The 17,787-nt window shown below is 43.3% G+C and overlaps 1 protein-coding gene across 2 annotated transcripts in view; it reads right to left on the bottom strand.

The window, feature by feature from the left end:
* Positions 1–17,787, bottom strand: part of LOC144931532 (myoferlin-like) — an 87,645-nt gene that overhangs the window by 46,627 nt on the left and 23,231 nt on the right. For both annotated transcript variants that reach the window (XM_078855483.1, XM_078855484.1), the window contains exons 6-17: positions 17,455–17,624; positions 16,012–16,140; positions 15,453–15,515; positions 14,870–14,920; positions 14,224–14,254; positions 12,538–12,653; positions 9,934–10,060; positions 8,557–8,660; positions 8,022–8,090; positions 6,781–6,824; positions 5,645–5,727; positions 557–672 (exon numbers count right to left, since the gene is read on the bottom strand). In XM_078855483.1, coding sequence (XP_078711609.1) covers positions 557–672; positions 5,645–5,727; positions 6,781–6,824; positions 8,022–8,090; positions 8,557–8,660; positions 9,934–10,060; positions 12,538–12,653; positions 14,224–14,254; positions 14,870–14,920; positions 15,453–15,515; positions 16,012–16,140; positions 17,455–17,624 — 1,103 coding nt within the window. The remainder of the gene's footprint in view (positions 1–556; positions 673–5,644; positions 5,728–6,780; positions 6,825–8,021; positions 8,091–8,556; positions 8,661–9,933; positions 10,061–12,537; positions 12,654–14,223; positions 14,255–14,869; positions 14,921–15,452; positions 15,516–16,011; positions 16,141–17,454; positions 17,625–17,787) is intronic.

Genomic DNA, 17,787 nt, shown 5'->3' with positions numbered 1-17,787 from the left:
CACGTGCATATTCATATTCAACGTATTATCCTGGAAACAAGACACAGTCACGTGTTTTGACTTTCTGCTGTCAATGGCATGGCGTGTGTGCGTGCGTGCCTTTCTTCAGCAGCGCGCACATGCCAAACACCACATCCAAGAACCCTCCCCCAGCTGGAAGAGGCAAGGCCAACAACAGCCAGAGGAAGATGTCCCCCCCCCTCTTTGAAAACTGAACAGGACGCGGTGCATCATCTGGTGCGAGAGAACGGCACCAAAAAAAATGCTCCCGAACTATTTTCTGAATAGGTCTCGATATCCGCATTTGAGGCCTAACTCCACACATTTCTCATCGCCGGCGGCTAGGGGAAGGGAAAACACCCAAGGGGCTCAAACACCAGGAAGATGGAGCGACGAAATTGGTTCATGTGCTCGGTGGACCATTACACCGTTAGGACCGCGAGATGTGGCGATGGGCTTGGTGGATGTACGCCTTCGTCCGGCAGCTGGATCTGTCGTGGCTGCAGCCGACAAGCGAGCGAGCGAGCGAGCGGCTGCGCATCGACGATGAAGTTACCTTGCCGAGGTTGAGGTCTTCGTATTTGTCGGCGAAGCTGCTGAACTCGCGGAGGCTGCCGTACAAGTTGACGTAGCACGGACCGAACGTGGGCAAGAACCCAGTGGTGTCGTCCACTGGGGGCAAAAAGAACGACGGCGACCGGGGCACAGCGGTCAAGCGTCGACGTGGGAGCGTTCGAACACCGCGCGCGGTTCACCAGCATCGCGGCAATTCGTCAAACCTCTGAATCATCGTCATCATCATCATCACCGTCGTCATCATTATCAGCAGTCACTGCAATCAATTTGAAATGTAAAAAACATCAGCAACAGCCCACCGCTTTTAAAACTGCTGTGGCACAACAAAACCTGTGTGAAATTTGGCCACGGTGCAATACGTTTGGTCACACGGGGAGGGGAGGGGGGAATGGTTTGTTGGGCCTGCCCGGGTTGGTACAGAGACGGAAGTTGCTGCTGCTACTGCACCCACTCAGATGGGACTCGGTGAGCATTCCTGTGGGAGGGCGTGTGTGCCTGTGCCGAGCCCAGCCCAGCATGTCCTTGATTGCGCACGCGTTTCGGAATGCCAAATTGAGTTGTGAAACGCAACCTCGTGCACTGTATGGTAACGATACAAGGCATATATGCGGATTGCCAAAGGCGAGTGCTTAATACACGAATGCATTACGTAGATTTATATTGTAACAGGTAAAGGCACATCCCCATTCACCGTATGTATATTCCTTTACCAAAGGAGCAAAGAAAAATACATATGGAATCAAATGCATATTTAACCACAAACGTGCCATTCACTTCAACTAAAGTCTCAACTTTGCAGACAAACTCCACGTAGCGAGACTTGCCACGCAGATCGCTTTTGCACGTCACCGTTGATCAACGTTGTAAAAGTAAAACAAATCAATTCTAACCCACAAATTCCCGCGCCCCTACCCCAGTCTTCTCCTTACTCCCCTTCCTCCTCCTCGTAATTACCTGAATGCGTACCAACAATGTGCACGCAAAATGAGAAGTGGGGGGGGGGGCCCAGCGCACAGGAAATGAGTGGCCCCTGTAAAAAAGTAAAAGGCCTTCAAGCTAAATCCAATCGTGCTCACCCTCCCACCCTCCTCACAGCGTCACGCCGGAGTGCTCCGCGGGATTGCCTCTTACGCAGCGAGAGAGAGAGAGAAAGCTCGCGTCTAGGCTGAAAGAGTCCGCACTTTAACAGGACTCACTTCGAGCTGCCTGTAGGAGGCAGTACGGCAAATAGCCTGCGCGAAATTATCTATCAGCTCATGTCAGTGCTGGAGATTCTGAACTTTGTGAGCTTGTTCCCTTCCACACGCAGCTCATTTCTTTGCTGAAGACGCTAAAAAAACAGTGGTGGGGGCGGCGATGCGGAATGTGACCTTTAACACAGGTTTCATTGTCAACCAAGAGCATTCAAACATTTCCACAAATATTTCAATCCGGTTAGTCCATTAATCCAGGGGCTTTACAGCATTTAGAAAAGTGAAGTCAAGGATGGTAATTGGAGCACGTTTCATCACTGTTTAAACCGATGGAAAGGATAAAATAATGACCGTGTTAGACATTTGAAAGCCCCTGTATTAAACGAACTACGTCTATAAAGATGCCTGTACAGTCAACTCTCAGCCATTGGTGATGTGTGGGGGCCCAGCCTGGATAAAACTAAAACAGGAATTAAAAACGAATTTAAATATTAATTTAACACTAGGCTATATAGAATGTTCAGTTTGTATTACATATTTCTTTAAGTAAATTGGATTAGTGACCTACCACTAGTGAGGAGCGGCTAATTCGTAAACTCTTCATGCAAGAGAAAACATGTTTTTTGTTAAAAATTTGCACCAGCGTGGTTAATCCACAACCCAAATAATCGAGAGTTGACCATACTGTCGGCTAAACACAGACGGTCAGTGTTGATTACGTGAACACACATGCACACACACGTTAATATCAAATGCACACACGGGATTAGGAAGGTGGTATGGATTTTTGCACTCATGAGCTTCCAGCAGCACTCATATGCTTACGAGCCCTGAGCCAGCAAGTGGAAATTCCACATTATTATGGTTGGGGGGGGGGCAGTTTATAAGAAACCACAGTTGACTTCCCAAAAAATAAAAAAAAATTGTTGTCAACCACTGCCGACTGAATGAACCATCCGCCGTTCAGGGTCACGACAATTCCACTAGAGCAGCTATTTTAGTGATAAGATGAGAACACGCATTGACCGGCAGTGCCTCTGGCGAATGGCAGAGAGTCAGATGAGTCCATTGCAAGCGACACAGAGGCGAACTGAAAATCTAGATTCTTACACTCAATATATGAAATTGTTTCATAGATGTATCTGCTGCATACATATTCAACCAATTTTAAAACAGGACGGATCGGTGTCCTCTTATTGAAATAAAAGTAGCAATGCACCGAGTTGTATTTAACAAATACTGATTACCGTGGTCGGTGTCATTTGGAAAACATCCACTGATAGTTACAACGCAACGCGATGGAAAACGAGTCTCGAGTTTGAAAGCGTGGCTCTAAGATGCTGTAGGAATCGGCGCTATTCTGCTTGCAAATATAATCATAAGACGATTAGTTAAAAGCATGCTATGCATTGTGACATCACACAGGGATACACACGTGTGTGTGTATGCAACAAAGTATAACTTCAGCGACACTTCTCCGGTTCAATTCCAAGCCCTCGATTCACCGAGGATCTGCTAAACGAGGGGATTAATTTGTGATCGATTGCACAGTTTAAATCGCTGTCATCGCAGCACGTTGGCCAATGATGATGATGATGTCAAGGTCTTCTGTAAGCATCTGCTGTATATTGAAAAAATTCAAACTGCAATGACCTACAAGGAAGTGGTCATTGAGTTTGTAGAAATGGGAACACGTTAGTAAAATTACTTAACGAATGTTTTAAAACCCATAATGAGTACATCATGGTATTCAATGAATAATTATAAAGTCAAATCAATGTTGAGGCCACATATCGATTGACAAAATGCACATTAGCGTTTAATTTTCAAACATTATATACATTATATACTGTGCACATGCTCTCCGTGTAGTATTGACACTTTGGAGATTTATTCTCTGCAGATAAATGCACTTGTGCAATTGCACATTGCTCAGAATGGGACAGATGAAGTGTCTGCATAGATGTCAGCTGGCTGGGGAACACGAACGCCTGAGCCTCGCGTATAACAAGCGTGATGCTGCTTTCGGCTACAGCGAGAACATTGCTGCCATCAGTCCACGATGAACTTCAGTAGGCACAATGACCCACAAAGGGGAGGAGAGAGTGGTGAAGGGTAGATTAGCTTTGTGTACAGATTATTTGCAAATCCAATGATCCATAAACATTCCGAAAAATTTCACGTTCGCAAATAACACCGACTTGAAGGGAAAATATGCGACAGGCAACACTGCAGTCAGTGGCTCTTTTTCATCGTTATATATTTGTCCCTTTAAGGCCAGTGTTATTGACAAATGCGTTGATTTTTTGTTTGTTATTTGTGGCTGTGCACCACTGCCACTTCAGCAGCATTACCAACATTATTTGTTACATCTTGAACGGCAATCCAGACACCTGTACACCCAGTTTCCCACCACTCGCACGCACTTCCCTCCCCAAAGTTGGTTCTATGCCTACTTGTTCGTCCTGTTATGATGGGAACATTGCAAAACCGACTGATGGCGAAATCGTGGTGGGCAGCAAGGAGGCAGTGGAGCAAATCTCACTGTTTTGCACGGGATGTGCACCCACGCCGAACGCTCCCCCAGTTTCGCCAACCGGTCGTATTAAGCGGTGTCAAGTGCGGTCAAGTAACCACCACGGCACGGGTGGCATGGGGAGGAGGCCCGAATCCGGCAGTGAATAGACCGAATGACTGCGAACGGACGCGATTAATGCAATGTCTTTGCAGTCATTGAAACATCCTCGCTCGTTACACGAAAGGCCAGCGTCGCCCAGCTTGCCTTGGTTGAGCAAATTAATAGTTTGCTTCATGCACAAACGATTAAGATAGGCAAAGCCACACAGCAAAGCTGTCGGTGATGTATCGAACGAGCAGCAGAGGATCACCCACCCTCCCCCAACCCCTTTATCATAAATGGTGAATTCCACTGTTACAATTCAGTCTCCTATAGCCACACACAAAGTGAGGAATGCACCATTTTAATAAGAGTTGGGAGGGGGGTGATTTCACCACCGTTGCTCCAAATACATCGCCAACAATTACCACTACAGCAGGAAGCCCCCTGGGAAATGGAAGCGTCATCTGGGTTGCACAAGAAATGTACACACAAATGGTGATAAAATAAATGTTACTGACCGTACATTCATTTTACTCTTACGCAAACGTTTCACAGCGAGCGCACGGGGTCGTGTAGAGGCATGCAATATTCCACGAGAGCGAAAAACCTGGACATCTTTACAGAAACTGAGGAAGAATTAATTTAACGCGTGCAGAAATACTCTCGTTTCTGAACGAGTCCAGCAAATTACCAGGTTTCCAATTCATTCATTTTTAGTCAAAAACAGCTGTAGTTTATCTGAAAGTTTAGAAACAATTGATGGGACAGATCAGACGTACGCATCATTCCAAACTAAAAAAAGTACCTGATAAATAGATGTTTAGCATGCTTCAATTTGTTTTCTTCTAAACAAAACGCATTGAGGATGAAGTGAATATGTTTAAAGTTGAACTAAGTTACGTGACGGAGGCCATCAAATTGCAGTTATAATTTGGATGCTATGCTAAGATGAATACGTTAATACGATTCTGATCATCACAGTGCATCATAAGCCAAGTGATCACGAGCTTACATATTGTGGAAATGTTAAGTTACTATCCTGCTGAACATTTTCTTAATAAACTTGCGCAAACATTGCTTAGTCCGATTAAGCAGCCATTTCTTCTCCTGATTATTGGAAACCGAGTGAACTTGTGCTCAAATGCCATGACCCAGTATACACCCGCAGCTGAAAATAACATGAATTAAAAACATGCATGCATTTCAATTCTCCAGTGAGCGAACGATAAGAGGAATTGGCGCTGTAAATCTGTACCTTCCAAAGTGCCGCCTGCGAAAGAGATCTTGGACATGGAGAGGAAAGCGGTTCCGATGGTGTCGTTGTGACTCAAACGATCCCTATAAAAAAAGACATTTTATATACGAAAAACAATCCCGGTAAATTACATCTAAAACCGGGATGGGACGAGGAACGTTTTCCTTACTGGAAGACCAAATATGGCTTTCGAGTACCTTTTACGGGCCCACACATTAACCGTGCACACTTGGCATCGTCCGATTATCACGCAAAATAGACCGCAAGGTGTGCGTGTCCACCGAGCGGAAGAAAGAGGCATGCAGTGACAGCGGTGAACGGGTGTGTTGAAAGTAGAAACAGCGTTGCGCAGTTCAAATTATCACCACTGCCTCGTACACAATGAGTGGGATCGATAAAGTATATAATTTGCGGGGCTGTTATCAGTGATGGGCCTCATGTGGTCACGGGGCTTAGATTCCCTGACCTCGTGTTAAATAAAATATTTAAAAATACTTTGTTTAAATATACGCTTTAATGAAATGTATTGTCCGAGCTGCCGCTCCACCTGCCCCCTTCCCCCATCGCCCCTCCCCTCCTTCCACATCCCCCGCCCCTGGGCGTGGCTCCCCGAGGCTTGCCGTGACGTAAGGGACCGTGGTGATTTACAGCCAACATGAGTTGAGCGTCGACAATTAGAGCCGTAAAAAAGACTGTTTCAAAAATGTTTTTTTATGTTTAATGATAGAATATAGTATTGTCATCAGTATGACATACCTATTCAAAGTTTGCAGTCGATACGACATTGGGAAGACGGTTGAAATAGAGTTACAAGATTTGAAGATACGACAACAGATGGAGTGAGTTAAATAAAAGCGTGTAAAAAAGACAAAATTATACAACATTGAGGACTTAAAGAGTATAAATTCTACAAAATCTCAAGATGCTGTACAAAAGAGTGGAAGGTGTAAATCAACCAGAAACTAAATGTGTGTATTATATTTTTAACACCCAACAATTATAAAGAGACAATGATAACATAAAAATAAACTACACCGCATCATTACCGGTGCAATATAAAAACAAAAAGTGAAGCGTTTAACCAGTTGTTGCAATTTACAAGGCAATTAATATGCATGTGAAAAGTTAGAACTTGCCAGTCAAGTAGAGTTAACTTCATTCTTTCACACATGGAAGGAAACTGCAGATAAAGAATCAATATTATACATTTTTACATTACTTGATTTTTTTGCGTGCAAACATCCAAGCCCAACAAGTCTAAACTCTAAACTAAAGATTTTCATTCATTTGTTACAAGTACGGTATTTGTAAATTAAATGACAGACAATAAAAACAAAACCTTCAAAAAGAAATAATATTTAAACTCTTTGCGTGCTGTAATGCTAGGATCATGGAAAATGAAAATATTACACGTTATTTTTTCATTATATCCCCTCATTTGTAGTGGATTCTCCAGATACACACATGTTTCCTCCCACACAAAGCCAGACACTCAATAAAGGAAGTGGTCAAACATCCCAAGGCAGGATCCTCTTGTAAAAGAGAGTCTGGGCACTCCACGTTTTCCTGGCTAAACAATTCCTGTATAATAATGTCAATCGTTTTTCTAGTTTTCTATTCCTGTGATGAATGTACCCTGCAGTTTGTGAAATTATCTTTGCTATAACATCGGAAACGTAGCAGAAGTTGTTTTGAATTGAACGGACTGCTGATGAGACACTGAAGGTTAAAACGACAAAGACCCGGAATGATTTGCCAGCTTAAATAAATGCTGCAGGAATACATTTGTTTGGAAGGCCATAGGCTGATGAAAACATTTTTATTTAGTTGGCTAAATTGACTTCCTATCCATTCATTATGTATTCAAAACGGACATTCTTGTCTGTCCATTATACATGTTATCCTTTTAAAACAGTACGCACAATTACCTTGTACCAAAATAATACTTTGATGCTCATTTTCTAAATTGCTGTTGTTTAATAAATACACAAATAGGTATTTCAAGACGACACTATTTTCCAAGGCTCCCCTTACTCAAAGCTGTGAGATTTTATCTTAAGCGAAGCGGGCTTCAGAATAAAACAGAACATCTTTTTGGTTCTTTCGGTAAAGTCACGTAGAAGGGAAATAATAAAATAATAAAAATAAAACATAATAAAATAATTTTCACGACGTTTCGGCCACAACGCAAGCAACTGTCCACAGCGTTGTGGCCGAAACGTCGTGAGAATTATTTTATTATGTTTTATTTTTATTATTTTATTACTTCCCTTCTACGTGACTCTACCGAAAGAACCGAGAAGATGAATCCCTGCAGTCACGAAAGCTTTAAATCGAAATAAAACAGAACATATTGTACATTAAAGTTCAATCTCACCCTGACGGGCAGATTCAAAGCCTCATTCCACTCTGGGTTTGCATTCTTCTGGATGATCCGCGTGCATTCCTGTTATTTTGGGAGACGGGCAGAATGAAAAATGCGGCATAGAGCCGGTGAACATCTCATCATCATATACACGACGGTAAAAAAAAAGTTTGGATTTACACAGCATCGCAAGACAACTGTCTCAAAACAGTGGGCAAATTGGTATTGCATAGTGCGGGCGGTCAGTCATAGCCGGAGGGGTGGAAAAGAACGGAATGTCTTGACGCCTAAACTAGAAGAGGGGAGCAAGGGAGTCGACAGCACAGATGGCTGGGAGGAAGGCAGTCCCAGACTGGGGGTGGCAGCAAGTGAGAATGAGACACTTCCCACTGCCACAATGTGCTCTTGATGGATTCTTGATGGATCTTGATGGATCTTGATGGATCTTGATGGATCTTGTGAAGCAAAAACATTCCCTCGATTATGACGCTCAAGGAAGGCATTTAGAAAAACTAGCGGCGGCGTTTCACGAGTAATCAACGGTTACCTTTTTCCCAGCGAATGTGACCTCCAGGAAGGGGTCGACCAAATTCTTCTTGTTGCCCTCCATGCCGAAGACCTCCTTGACTCCCTGCAGGATGGCGTCGTCCACTGCCAGGGTGACGGGCAAAGCGGAGGGGGAGGTTAGAGATGGAAAAACAAATCGGCCCCAAACTAAGCAGAACCGTTTGCTGTTATCAAACAATAGAGGCATTTCCCGTTATCATAGTAAACTGTCCGTTATCACAATAAACGGTAGCTGTAATGGAAGAACCAGGCTGATGGCCAGAGCAACCCATTATTTTTTAATGAACCAATGGTCAGGAGCAGAGAGAATTTTGTTGACCTCTTCTCCCCCAATTGTGCTACGTCACAAGACGAAGAATCCATCTGAATCTCACGCAGAGCGGCAAGCCTCCTCGTGTAACAGGGCGGACCACAGAAGGCGCCATCACACGCGGTCCCCTTTCCAGTGCCCTCTTTGCCCACACAGTAGCAAGCAGCACTCTCTCATACGCTCTGCCACCGAGGGTGATGTTTGTCACACGGCAGTCAAACGGACGTGTTCTTACTCTTTGGTTTTTTTCGGTAAAGTCACGTAGGTAAAAAAAAAAGTAAATTAAATCACGACGTTTCGGAGGCAACACAAGCTTCCATCTTCAGGTGGCACCGTCACAGCAAAATTACTGCATCAAGTGTTTTGCTGTGATGGTGCCACCTGAAGATAGAAGCTTGTGTTGCCTCCGAAACGTCGTCATTTAATTTACTTTTATTTTATCTTTTACCTACGCGACTTTACCGAAAAAACCAAAGAGTATGGACCCTTGCAGTCACGAAAACTTCAAATCTAGAATTAAAGGACGTGTTCTTGTATTATTGGCAGGGGATGGAAGTTAGCCCACGTTAAGTATAGAACCAATTACTTTTTTGGTGCAGTCATTGGTGAGGAGCCTGAGACCATCAACTCACTAAATTTGAAAATATTTTCTTAATTACAGTCTGCTGCCTGGATTCAAACCCAGGTTTCTCAGCGCACTTACTTCTGAGTCACCTGGCCACCTCCTTAAAATACCTGTTTAATAATTTAATACATAACATGGCTACGAAATTAAACCTTAAAATTTGATAAAATATTTGTTTCTTTTTTGCTGTGTAAGTCGCATAAGAATGGTGTTCATTGCAGATGTCGTCAAAACACAAGCACAAAATGCTAGTAATGCCTGCCTCCTATTGCATGTGATAATGCATTTGCATGGGGAAGCAGTGGCATGTATAGCTCGTACACGATGTCACTTCATTTGCATCTGGGATGGAAACATGCGAGTAAAACGTCTGCCCGCCCGCTTGCTCGTTCGCTCGCTCGCCCACTCGCCCACTCGCTCACTTTGTGGCACGTCCTCAGCTCGGTAGACGCGCAGAGAGAACACGGCCCCTCGCAGGTTCACCCCGGCCGGCCGGAGGAGATTATTTTCAATGTCTTCCTCATCCTCAGTCTTCACTTTCTTTTCCGCCTGGTAGTGGAAAATAATAATAATTAAAGCTGAAGGTGGGGGGAGAGTAAAGAAGTATTGAGAGATGCATGCTTAGATTTATGTTGAGAGACAGGAAGATAAGCAGATGGAATTCGTGAATACATGCCGGTAACTGACAATTCAAACTCAAGAAAAGTTAGTCGGCTTTGGGCAGGACAAATTTCTGGAAGGGATGATGACTGATGTTCAAGAATGATAGTGGCAGCCCTTGGTGTGCAGGAGCTTAGTGGATTTTTACGTAGCAGGATCACGGGAAATGGCGGCAGCTTTGGGAGGACTTCATCCAACAGTGGATTGAGAATGTCTGGAGACGATTATGAGAGGAAATGGATCAAGAAGCAGATTATTGAGGCTTTTCTCAACAGCCATTTGTTTATTTGTGGCTGCATTTATTTGATTGCAAAAAAAAATTTCCAGGGCTGTGATAACATACGTTCTTGGCCAAGCCTGAAATATACACCAAATACAATTAATACATTTCAGTGAAATACTCTTATTCTTGTCTACGTGGGGTGGCGGCTATCAAAGGATCCAATTATCCGCAAAAACAATCTGTGAAAATTACTCCTGTTGGTGAGAGAAATATTTTTAAGGCTTTTAAAGAAATAAATTATGACATCTTGGGTTTCCATGTGAAAAAATCATTGCAGTTTAAATTCTGACACAGAGAAGAAGGAACAATGCCCATGTGCACTTTGTGAAACAAAAAAAAAACTCAGAGATAAACAACCTCCCCAGAAACTAACACGCAGAGAAATTCTCCCTTTGTCACACGCGCCAATGCATGTGACGTTGAGTGCAGCCAACGGGTCTCCGCCACTCAGTGCAGCATAACAAACGTCAATAATGGTGTTTGAAAAATCAAACAGGGCATGGGCTAAAGTTTTCTTCAAACAGGATCAGCCACGCACTGGTCAAACCCTCCGTGTTAAGCCAAAGAGGGCTTCTCTAAATATTGTTGGAATTTACACACACACACAACACAAGATCCAGCCTTAAAAAGTCTGGCAAAGCACGGGCTGTTGGCAAGCACCTATGAAAGCCATCATGGCCCATGTGGGAGGGATGTTAGCCATTTCCACGCCTGGCCAACTGCCTCCCCAGTGCCGACTGTATACACACCACAACGGATATAAATTTGTTTGAGTTGACCTAGACGAGGTCCAACGAGTGCTCGCCACTAAATGGCTGCTGTGGCCGGGAATCAAACTCAAGTAACCAGGTTCACAGTGCAGTGAGCTAACCACCGTCCCACCCTTCTTCGTACAAACACACACACCACGACAAGTGTGTCAATGGAAACTTTGCATACGAGCACAAAACTCAACTGGCCAAATTTTGCACAAATTTCTTGTCGTAGACAAATTCTTAGGATTAAGAGAATCTTTCCATTGACATGGGGAAATTATATCTACAAGTCACATTTTAAAAGTGTCACAGACTATCTGAAATATCCTGTTGAAAATTCCAAATACTTTCGTGACCGTTTACTTGTGGATTTTTCATTTTGTTTGAATTGTTATACATTTAAATGAGAACCGTATAATTCTTCTTGGTTCTTTTGGTAAAGTCACGTAGAAGGGAACTAATAAAATAATAAAAATGAAACATAATAAAATAAAATAATTCTCACGACGTTTCGGCCACAACGCAAGCAGCCGTCCTCTGGTGAAGAACAGGTCTGTCTGAAAGACAGCGTCTGAATGAGCACCACCATGCTTGGCAGCGTATATTTATTTCCCTTCTACGTGACTTTACCGAAAGAACCAAGAAGATGAATCCCTGCAGTCACGAAAGCTTTAAATCGAAATTTAACCCGTATAATTGTTTTCTTATTTTAAGAATTGTACTAACCTTAATTTTTGCTACTCATGAATAATAATAATAATCTACAGCGGTCATAATCTGTCTACTAGGGAATGGTTCCTAGTGGTCTGCCCCCCATCTTCGTCGCACATTTGAATAGTCCCACTGTAAAATTATAACCAATTTCATTACAATTATGCAACACAGGTGAGGGAGCCTCGTGTCCTTGCACTGCTGTGCATTTAAAAAATGCGTCATCAGTATAATTGGCAGTTAAGTCACCTTGTTGGAGGTAGAGAAAAAAATGTATTTAAAAAATTCCCATTTTAAACCTTTATAAACAGATGGCGACCGCTTGTGTTGTGATCGAAACGTCGTAGTTTTTTGTTATTTTCTTTGAACCTATGTACGTGACTTTACCGAAAGACCCAACAAATATGAATTCCTGCAGTCACGAAAGCTTTAAGTCGTGAGAATAATAATACTAATTTCACAAATTACCCTCATAAATGCTCCTACATTGTACATTGGATGCATGCAGAGCTTATATAGTTTTTAAACACACTTTTTTTGGGGGGGGTGGGCAGGCTTCCACGACACCCACGGTGGCAATGGCAGCCCCCTGCGTGGCGCTGCACAGAAACACTTACCGGGGCCTCGTCCCCAGTGGCCAGCACAAAGAGGCTGACTTTGAGGTAGCCACGTGCCCCAGCCGCCAAGTCCTCGGGGTCGGACAGGAGCAGCCACTTACGCAGGAACGCGTGGTCTGAACACACAGAAAGGCCAAGGGTTCAGTCGAGAAAAGCCTTTAAAAAAAATTAAACAGTGATGGACAACCTAAACGAGTTAGTGGTGCCACATGAGCGACCCTCCTTCAGCTCAGTGGACCACAATCTTGAAATTGTGATTGTGTACGAATCACAACACCACACACCACCCCGGGCCGCAGGTTGCCCACCACTGCTTAAAAGCCACTGGTGGAGCAGCTTTATATTGGTCAGGATTTGATCAATACATTGGCATGCGTAAATAAGATCTTTGGAAAAATGACAATGTTGTCGGGTGGTGGAGGGTTAATGACACCGATTTTGGCATAAAACTACCACGTGGCCAAACCACAAAGATAAATGCGGATTATCATTATATTGGCTACCAACACCGACGTTTTGAGGGTTTAACCACATCCACCACGGCCTCAACAAGATAGCCTTTACAGTAACTGTATATTAACAGCAGAATGTCCCCATTAATGATATGAATTGTCGCAGATCAATGTGCAACACACCAACCACTGCCACCACCAATTACCAATGTGTGGGGGTGGGGGGGATATCATTGATCATAGTATCCACATTGTCAAAAACAACGCCAATACGAACTATAACCCTGTGCTGTATATGTCGTATCTGAGAGGTTTGGGTGTAGCCCCAGACTTGGCAAAGTTAGGCTTTCCTGCACAGACAAGTTTCAGCCAGACTCAGAGTGGGTGTGGACAACTCTCTCCTCTTCGTAGCTCCGGCTCTCACTGTACTCCACCAGAGCATGCGGTAAAGCAAGGTTCGACGGCATGACAAGTCATGTCCGACCCCGTTCCGAGACTCCTGCGCTTAACATTCCTTCAGAGACGGATTTTTAAATTAGAGTGAACAACAGCAGGGGAGGGTGTAGGGTAAAGTTGTACCACACCTGTAAACACTTACCACAGGCGCAAATAACCGGCGCAAAAATTACAAAGAAAATTACCACCATTTAACAATCCGTATGAACACAATCTGTTCCATGGAATCGTCCCAGTAGTTTCCTTTGCATTTCAGTTATGTTTTTGTTTAAATTCTTGTCAATTACTTTTTCTTGAAAATATGATGCTATATTTAACAACACAAGTTGACTAAAAATTCTACTTGATCATAAACAATCCAATCTGAATGCAGTCAAATGACACCGCTACATGAAAATTGGGTGCATTAGCCGAGGAAGAGACTTCAGTGAAACTAAGGGAAATCTGTCGACCACACGCTTCACACAATTCACTTCTTGTTGATTGGACGAATCCATGCCACTGGTATGTGTAAAATTAATGACATTGTAGATCTCTCATATTTGTCAAAAGTCCTTGTGTTTAATGGCATTATTGTACGGTAAAAAATACTTAGCAGGAACATTCTTCAGATTGTTTATAGGGCCTTGTTTGTAAGAGGCGAGTTCGTTTTAAGTACAAGGCCGGAACTAGTGAAAGGGTGATGCAATAAACAGAGGGGCCTAAAGCGCAACGTGTTCCGAGGCGTTTTGGGTTCACAAATATACATATATATATAAATATCTGTTCAAGTTCTTACTTTGTTCATCGTAGACTGTGCCAATGTCAATCTGCAAATACAACAATGAACATACTCTTAGTTTTTTCGGTAAAGTCACGTAGGTAATTTTTTTTAATTAAAATTAATAAAAATCACTTTTTTTTTTACCTACGTGACTTTACCGAAAAAACTAAGAGTATGAATCCTTGCAGTCACGAAAGCTTCAAATCTAGAACAACAATGAACCTTTGGACTTAGCATGAATAAAAAAATATATAAACACTATATACATTTTATTACACATGTCGAGAAATGTAAATGTTGTGAGAAGTGTGAACCTTTGAAATAAAAACAAGACGTAAAAAAAGGAAAATAACTAATAAAAGGGTGAGGCAAATAAAATGAGTACATTAATTCGCGTCCGGACATGTGGATTTTAGATTTCAAAACATCTAAAGGTTCCATTGAGTAAAAGCCATTGTATTTGCAATGTTTAACTGATGGACAAGCTACTCTCCGAGAAATGATACAAAGTCGATCGATCAAGGACGATGAAACTAAACCTATACCACACAGACAGACCAAGCTCGTGTTTATACAAGGAAGCAGTAAGATGAGCACCTATTCGCTTGGTCATGTTGGTTTAGCCATGCTGAGTGTGCGTGAGTGTTCTGTGACGCATTACCTTGAAGCCTCCAATTTCAGAGTCCGCCCTGATGGTTGTGGCATTGAATGCCTGGTGAGAGTAGTCACACACACACACAACCACAGCACAGTGTCCACTGTCAAGACCTCGACGTGTGTGGGTTTAATGCCAGGGTGGGGAACCTTGTTATTACCGATGGCCAGATACGGCTTGCATACCTTTGGGTAGCCACAAATTAACACACAACTGAGGTCACGTCAGCCACTGAAAGAGGCCCATGCAGTGTCAGAAGTGACCGAACGGCCCAGAATTATAAACACGGTTGCAGCCTGAGCGAAAATCGTATCTTTTAGTGCCCGATTAGTGCAGCCAAGATGCTTGCAGTCAGGGATAATTATCCCTTGTTGGCCATTTAGAAGAGGCAGGCCCCCACTGGCTGTGGGTCGTATGAAAAGGAACTGCAGGCCCTGTGGTATGAAGTTGTGAGCTGTACGTTCTCCACCCCCGGTTTAAAGCGTCGCCCTTAAATAATGCCAAACCGGCTGTATATATTGCCACTAGTGTGATTTTTCCGACAATCTGCGATGGGACCACAATAGACTCTCCTGTCCAGCAATCTTACCCGAATGTTAATAACTTCGTCAAACAGCTCTCTTGGGGATTCGTGAAAGTTTAAGAAAAAGGTCTGTTGGGAAAAGTGAAAAACACATCATTGATTACCACACGTCAAAAGCAATTTACAATTATCACTTGCACAAATGTCATACATCCACAATATTTAAGACATGTCAAGTGCCGAGCTTGGTTACTAATTAGATTGGGAGACTGCCTGGGAATAATAGCAGGTGTTGAAAGGCTTGAGTTGTGAGGTAGCCAAGACGTTGACGGTACAGCAATGGAGCGATTCAAACGGTGTGGGGGAGTTTTGAGCGTTATCCCTCGTATGTATAGATTTCCCCCCATATGAACCCAAGCAGTAATGAATGGAATTTACCAAAAAAACATAAGTGCATGGCCCTTTTTGAAAAAGCCTTGAGACTCGGTGAGGCATTCCTGGATAAAGGACATCAATACTATTATTATTATTTTCCCACATTTATTTTCGCACTGCGGTCTCCCAGTACGCTAAACAAAAACAAACAAAAATCACTATTTTAAAAAGAGTGTAGTGAAGAGGTCACCTCATCGAAGTAAGGGTTGTTCCCTTTCTTGATGCGCGTCCGTTTGTTCTGCCCGGCGACAGACACCCTCACCACGGGCTTGATGTTATTGCCGGCCAGCTGTCTCCCTTCGATGATGCGCACACGCACCTGTAACACCGCACAACCCTCGCTCTTTTAACGACAATCGCTACTCCAGAATCTGATTTAAAAAATAAAACAATAGGACCGTGAGAAATGGTGAGCCCAGCATGACGTTGGGGGCGGCGGGGAATATTTTGTCCAGCGGCTGAGTGATCGTGGCTGACAAAGAGGATTATCATGGCGACCCTCGACTCACAAAAGCATGCCAGATGTTCGGCGTGCTGCAAGTCGCTCACGCTGGCGTAACATATATCGTTTTGCATTTCCGTGTGAATTGGCAAAATACAGTCAAGCTCAAGTAAGGAATGGGGTCAGAGCTTTGGGCCAGTGGTGGAGATTCCCACATTTTCATAACAAGGACGTTTCGGCCACAACGCAAGCAGCCGTCCTCAGGTGAAGAACAGGTCTGTCGGGAAGACAGACACTGTCAAACGTCGTGAAAATTATTTTATTATGTTTTATTTTTATTATTTTATTATTTCCCTTCTACGTGACTTTACCGAAAGAACCAAGAAGATGAATCCCTGCAGTCACGAAAGCTTTAAATCGAAAAAGGACTCTTAATCTAGATTTGAAGCTTTCGTGACTGCAGGAATCCACTGTTTGGTTATTTCGGTAATGTCACTTTACCGAAAGAACCAAAGAGTAAGGACTCTATTACTATGACAATAATAGCTTTTTTACGGCCTCTTTATAATTATAATCAGCCATGTTCCTCTCTGTTTAACTTAAATGGGTGTTTGTAATATTAAATAAATTACAGCCCTCTAGAAATTCCCTGCTAGATGAAGGCATGCCCGTGCTGGGGGGTGGGGGCGATGGGGTGTTTTGTGGTTTGAACCCAGGAACCAGAGCGTGATCCCCCAGCCAGGACTCACGACAGTAGAGAGTCATCGGCATGTTTCAGTACGCTACAACCCCCATGACCGACGTGGTATTGGCAGGTCTACATCCAACAGTGGATTGCCAAAAGATTTGAGGATTATTTTCATGTTACGACTACCTACTGGCATCTGCTTTGTTATTATTAAAGTATTGTTTTCATCATAGCCTGCAGATAAAAAAAACTGAAATTGGGTGCAATCCATCACAGGTGTTTTATTTCAATTAAAAACTCTCAATGCATCATAAATCGATAAATTTGACAAAATAAAAAAAAATGTAAACCGATTTACAAATAGCATTAGTGTTTTGGAATGACTCAGAATGATTTTTTGCTTCCTCCAATTCATTTCCCAAACGATTTGGAAATCGGGTTAGTCACTTATAAAAAAAACACATGTAAACTGGGAAAACCCAGTCATTAATTGCTGGCATTGCCTGAAAGTCCTGCGCCTTGTTGGACAGCACTCGCTTCGACTTCTTCTTTCGGATGTTGCCCCTGGGCGGTTTCCCGGCCACGCCGCCATCCCCAATGTCACCGCCTCCCTGCACGATGCCGCTGTCCGCGTCCCCATCGTCCCCATCTTCCTCCTCTCCGTCTCCCGTGTCTATCCCGCATGCCAGACAACCAACAACCAGAGATTAATTTCCCACCGAATATTTTCGCGGTCGCTGGTTGTTTGAGTAGGCACATGCTTTTATCCACAGCAATTGCGGGATGTATACAGTATGTATGATGATCTTATTTCACACCGTACATAACCAACCGTG

The sequence above is a fragment of the Lampetra fluviatilis genome, chromosome 4 (assembly GCF_964198595.1).
Source record: "Lampetra fluviatilis chromosome 4, kcLamFluv1.1, whole genome shotgun sequence".
NCBI classification, from domain to species: Eukaryota; Metazoa; Chordata; class Hyperoartia; order Petromyzontiformes; family Petromyzontidae; genus Lampetra; species Lampetra fluviatilis.
This window is presented reverse-complemented; position numbering and strand designations above follow the sequence as displayed.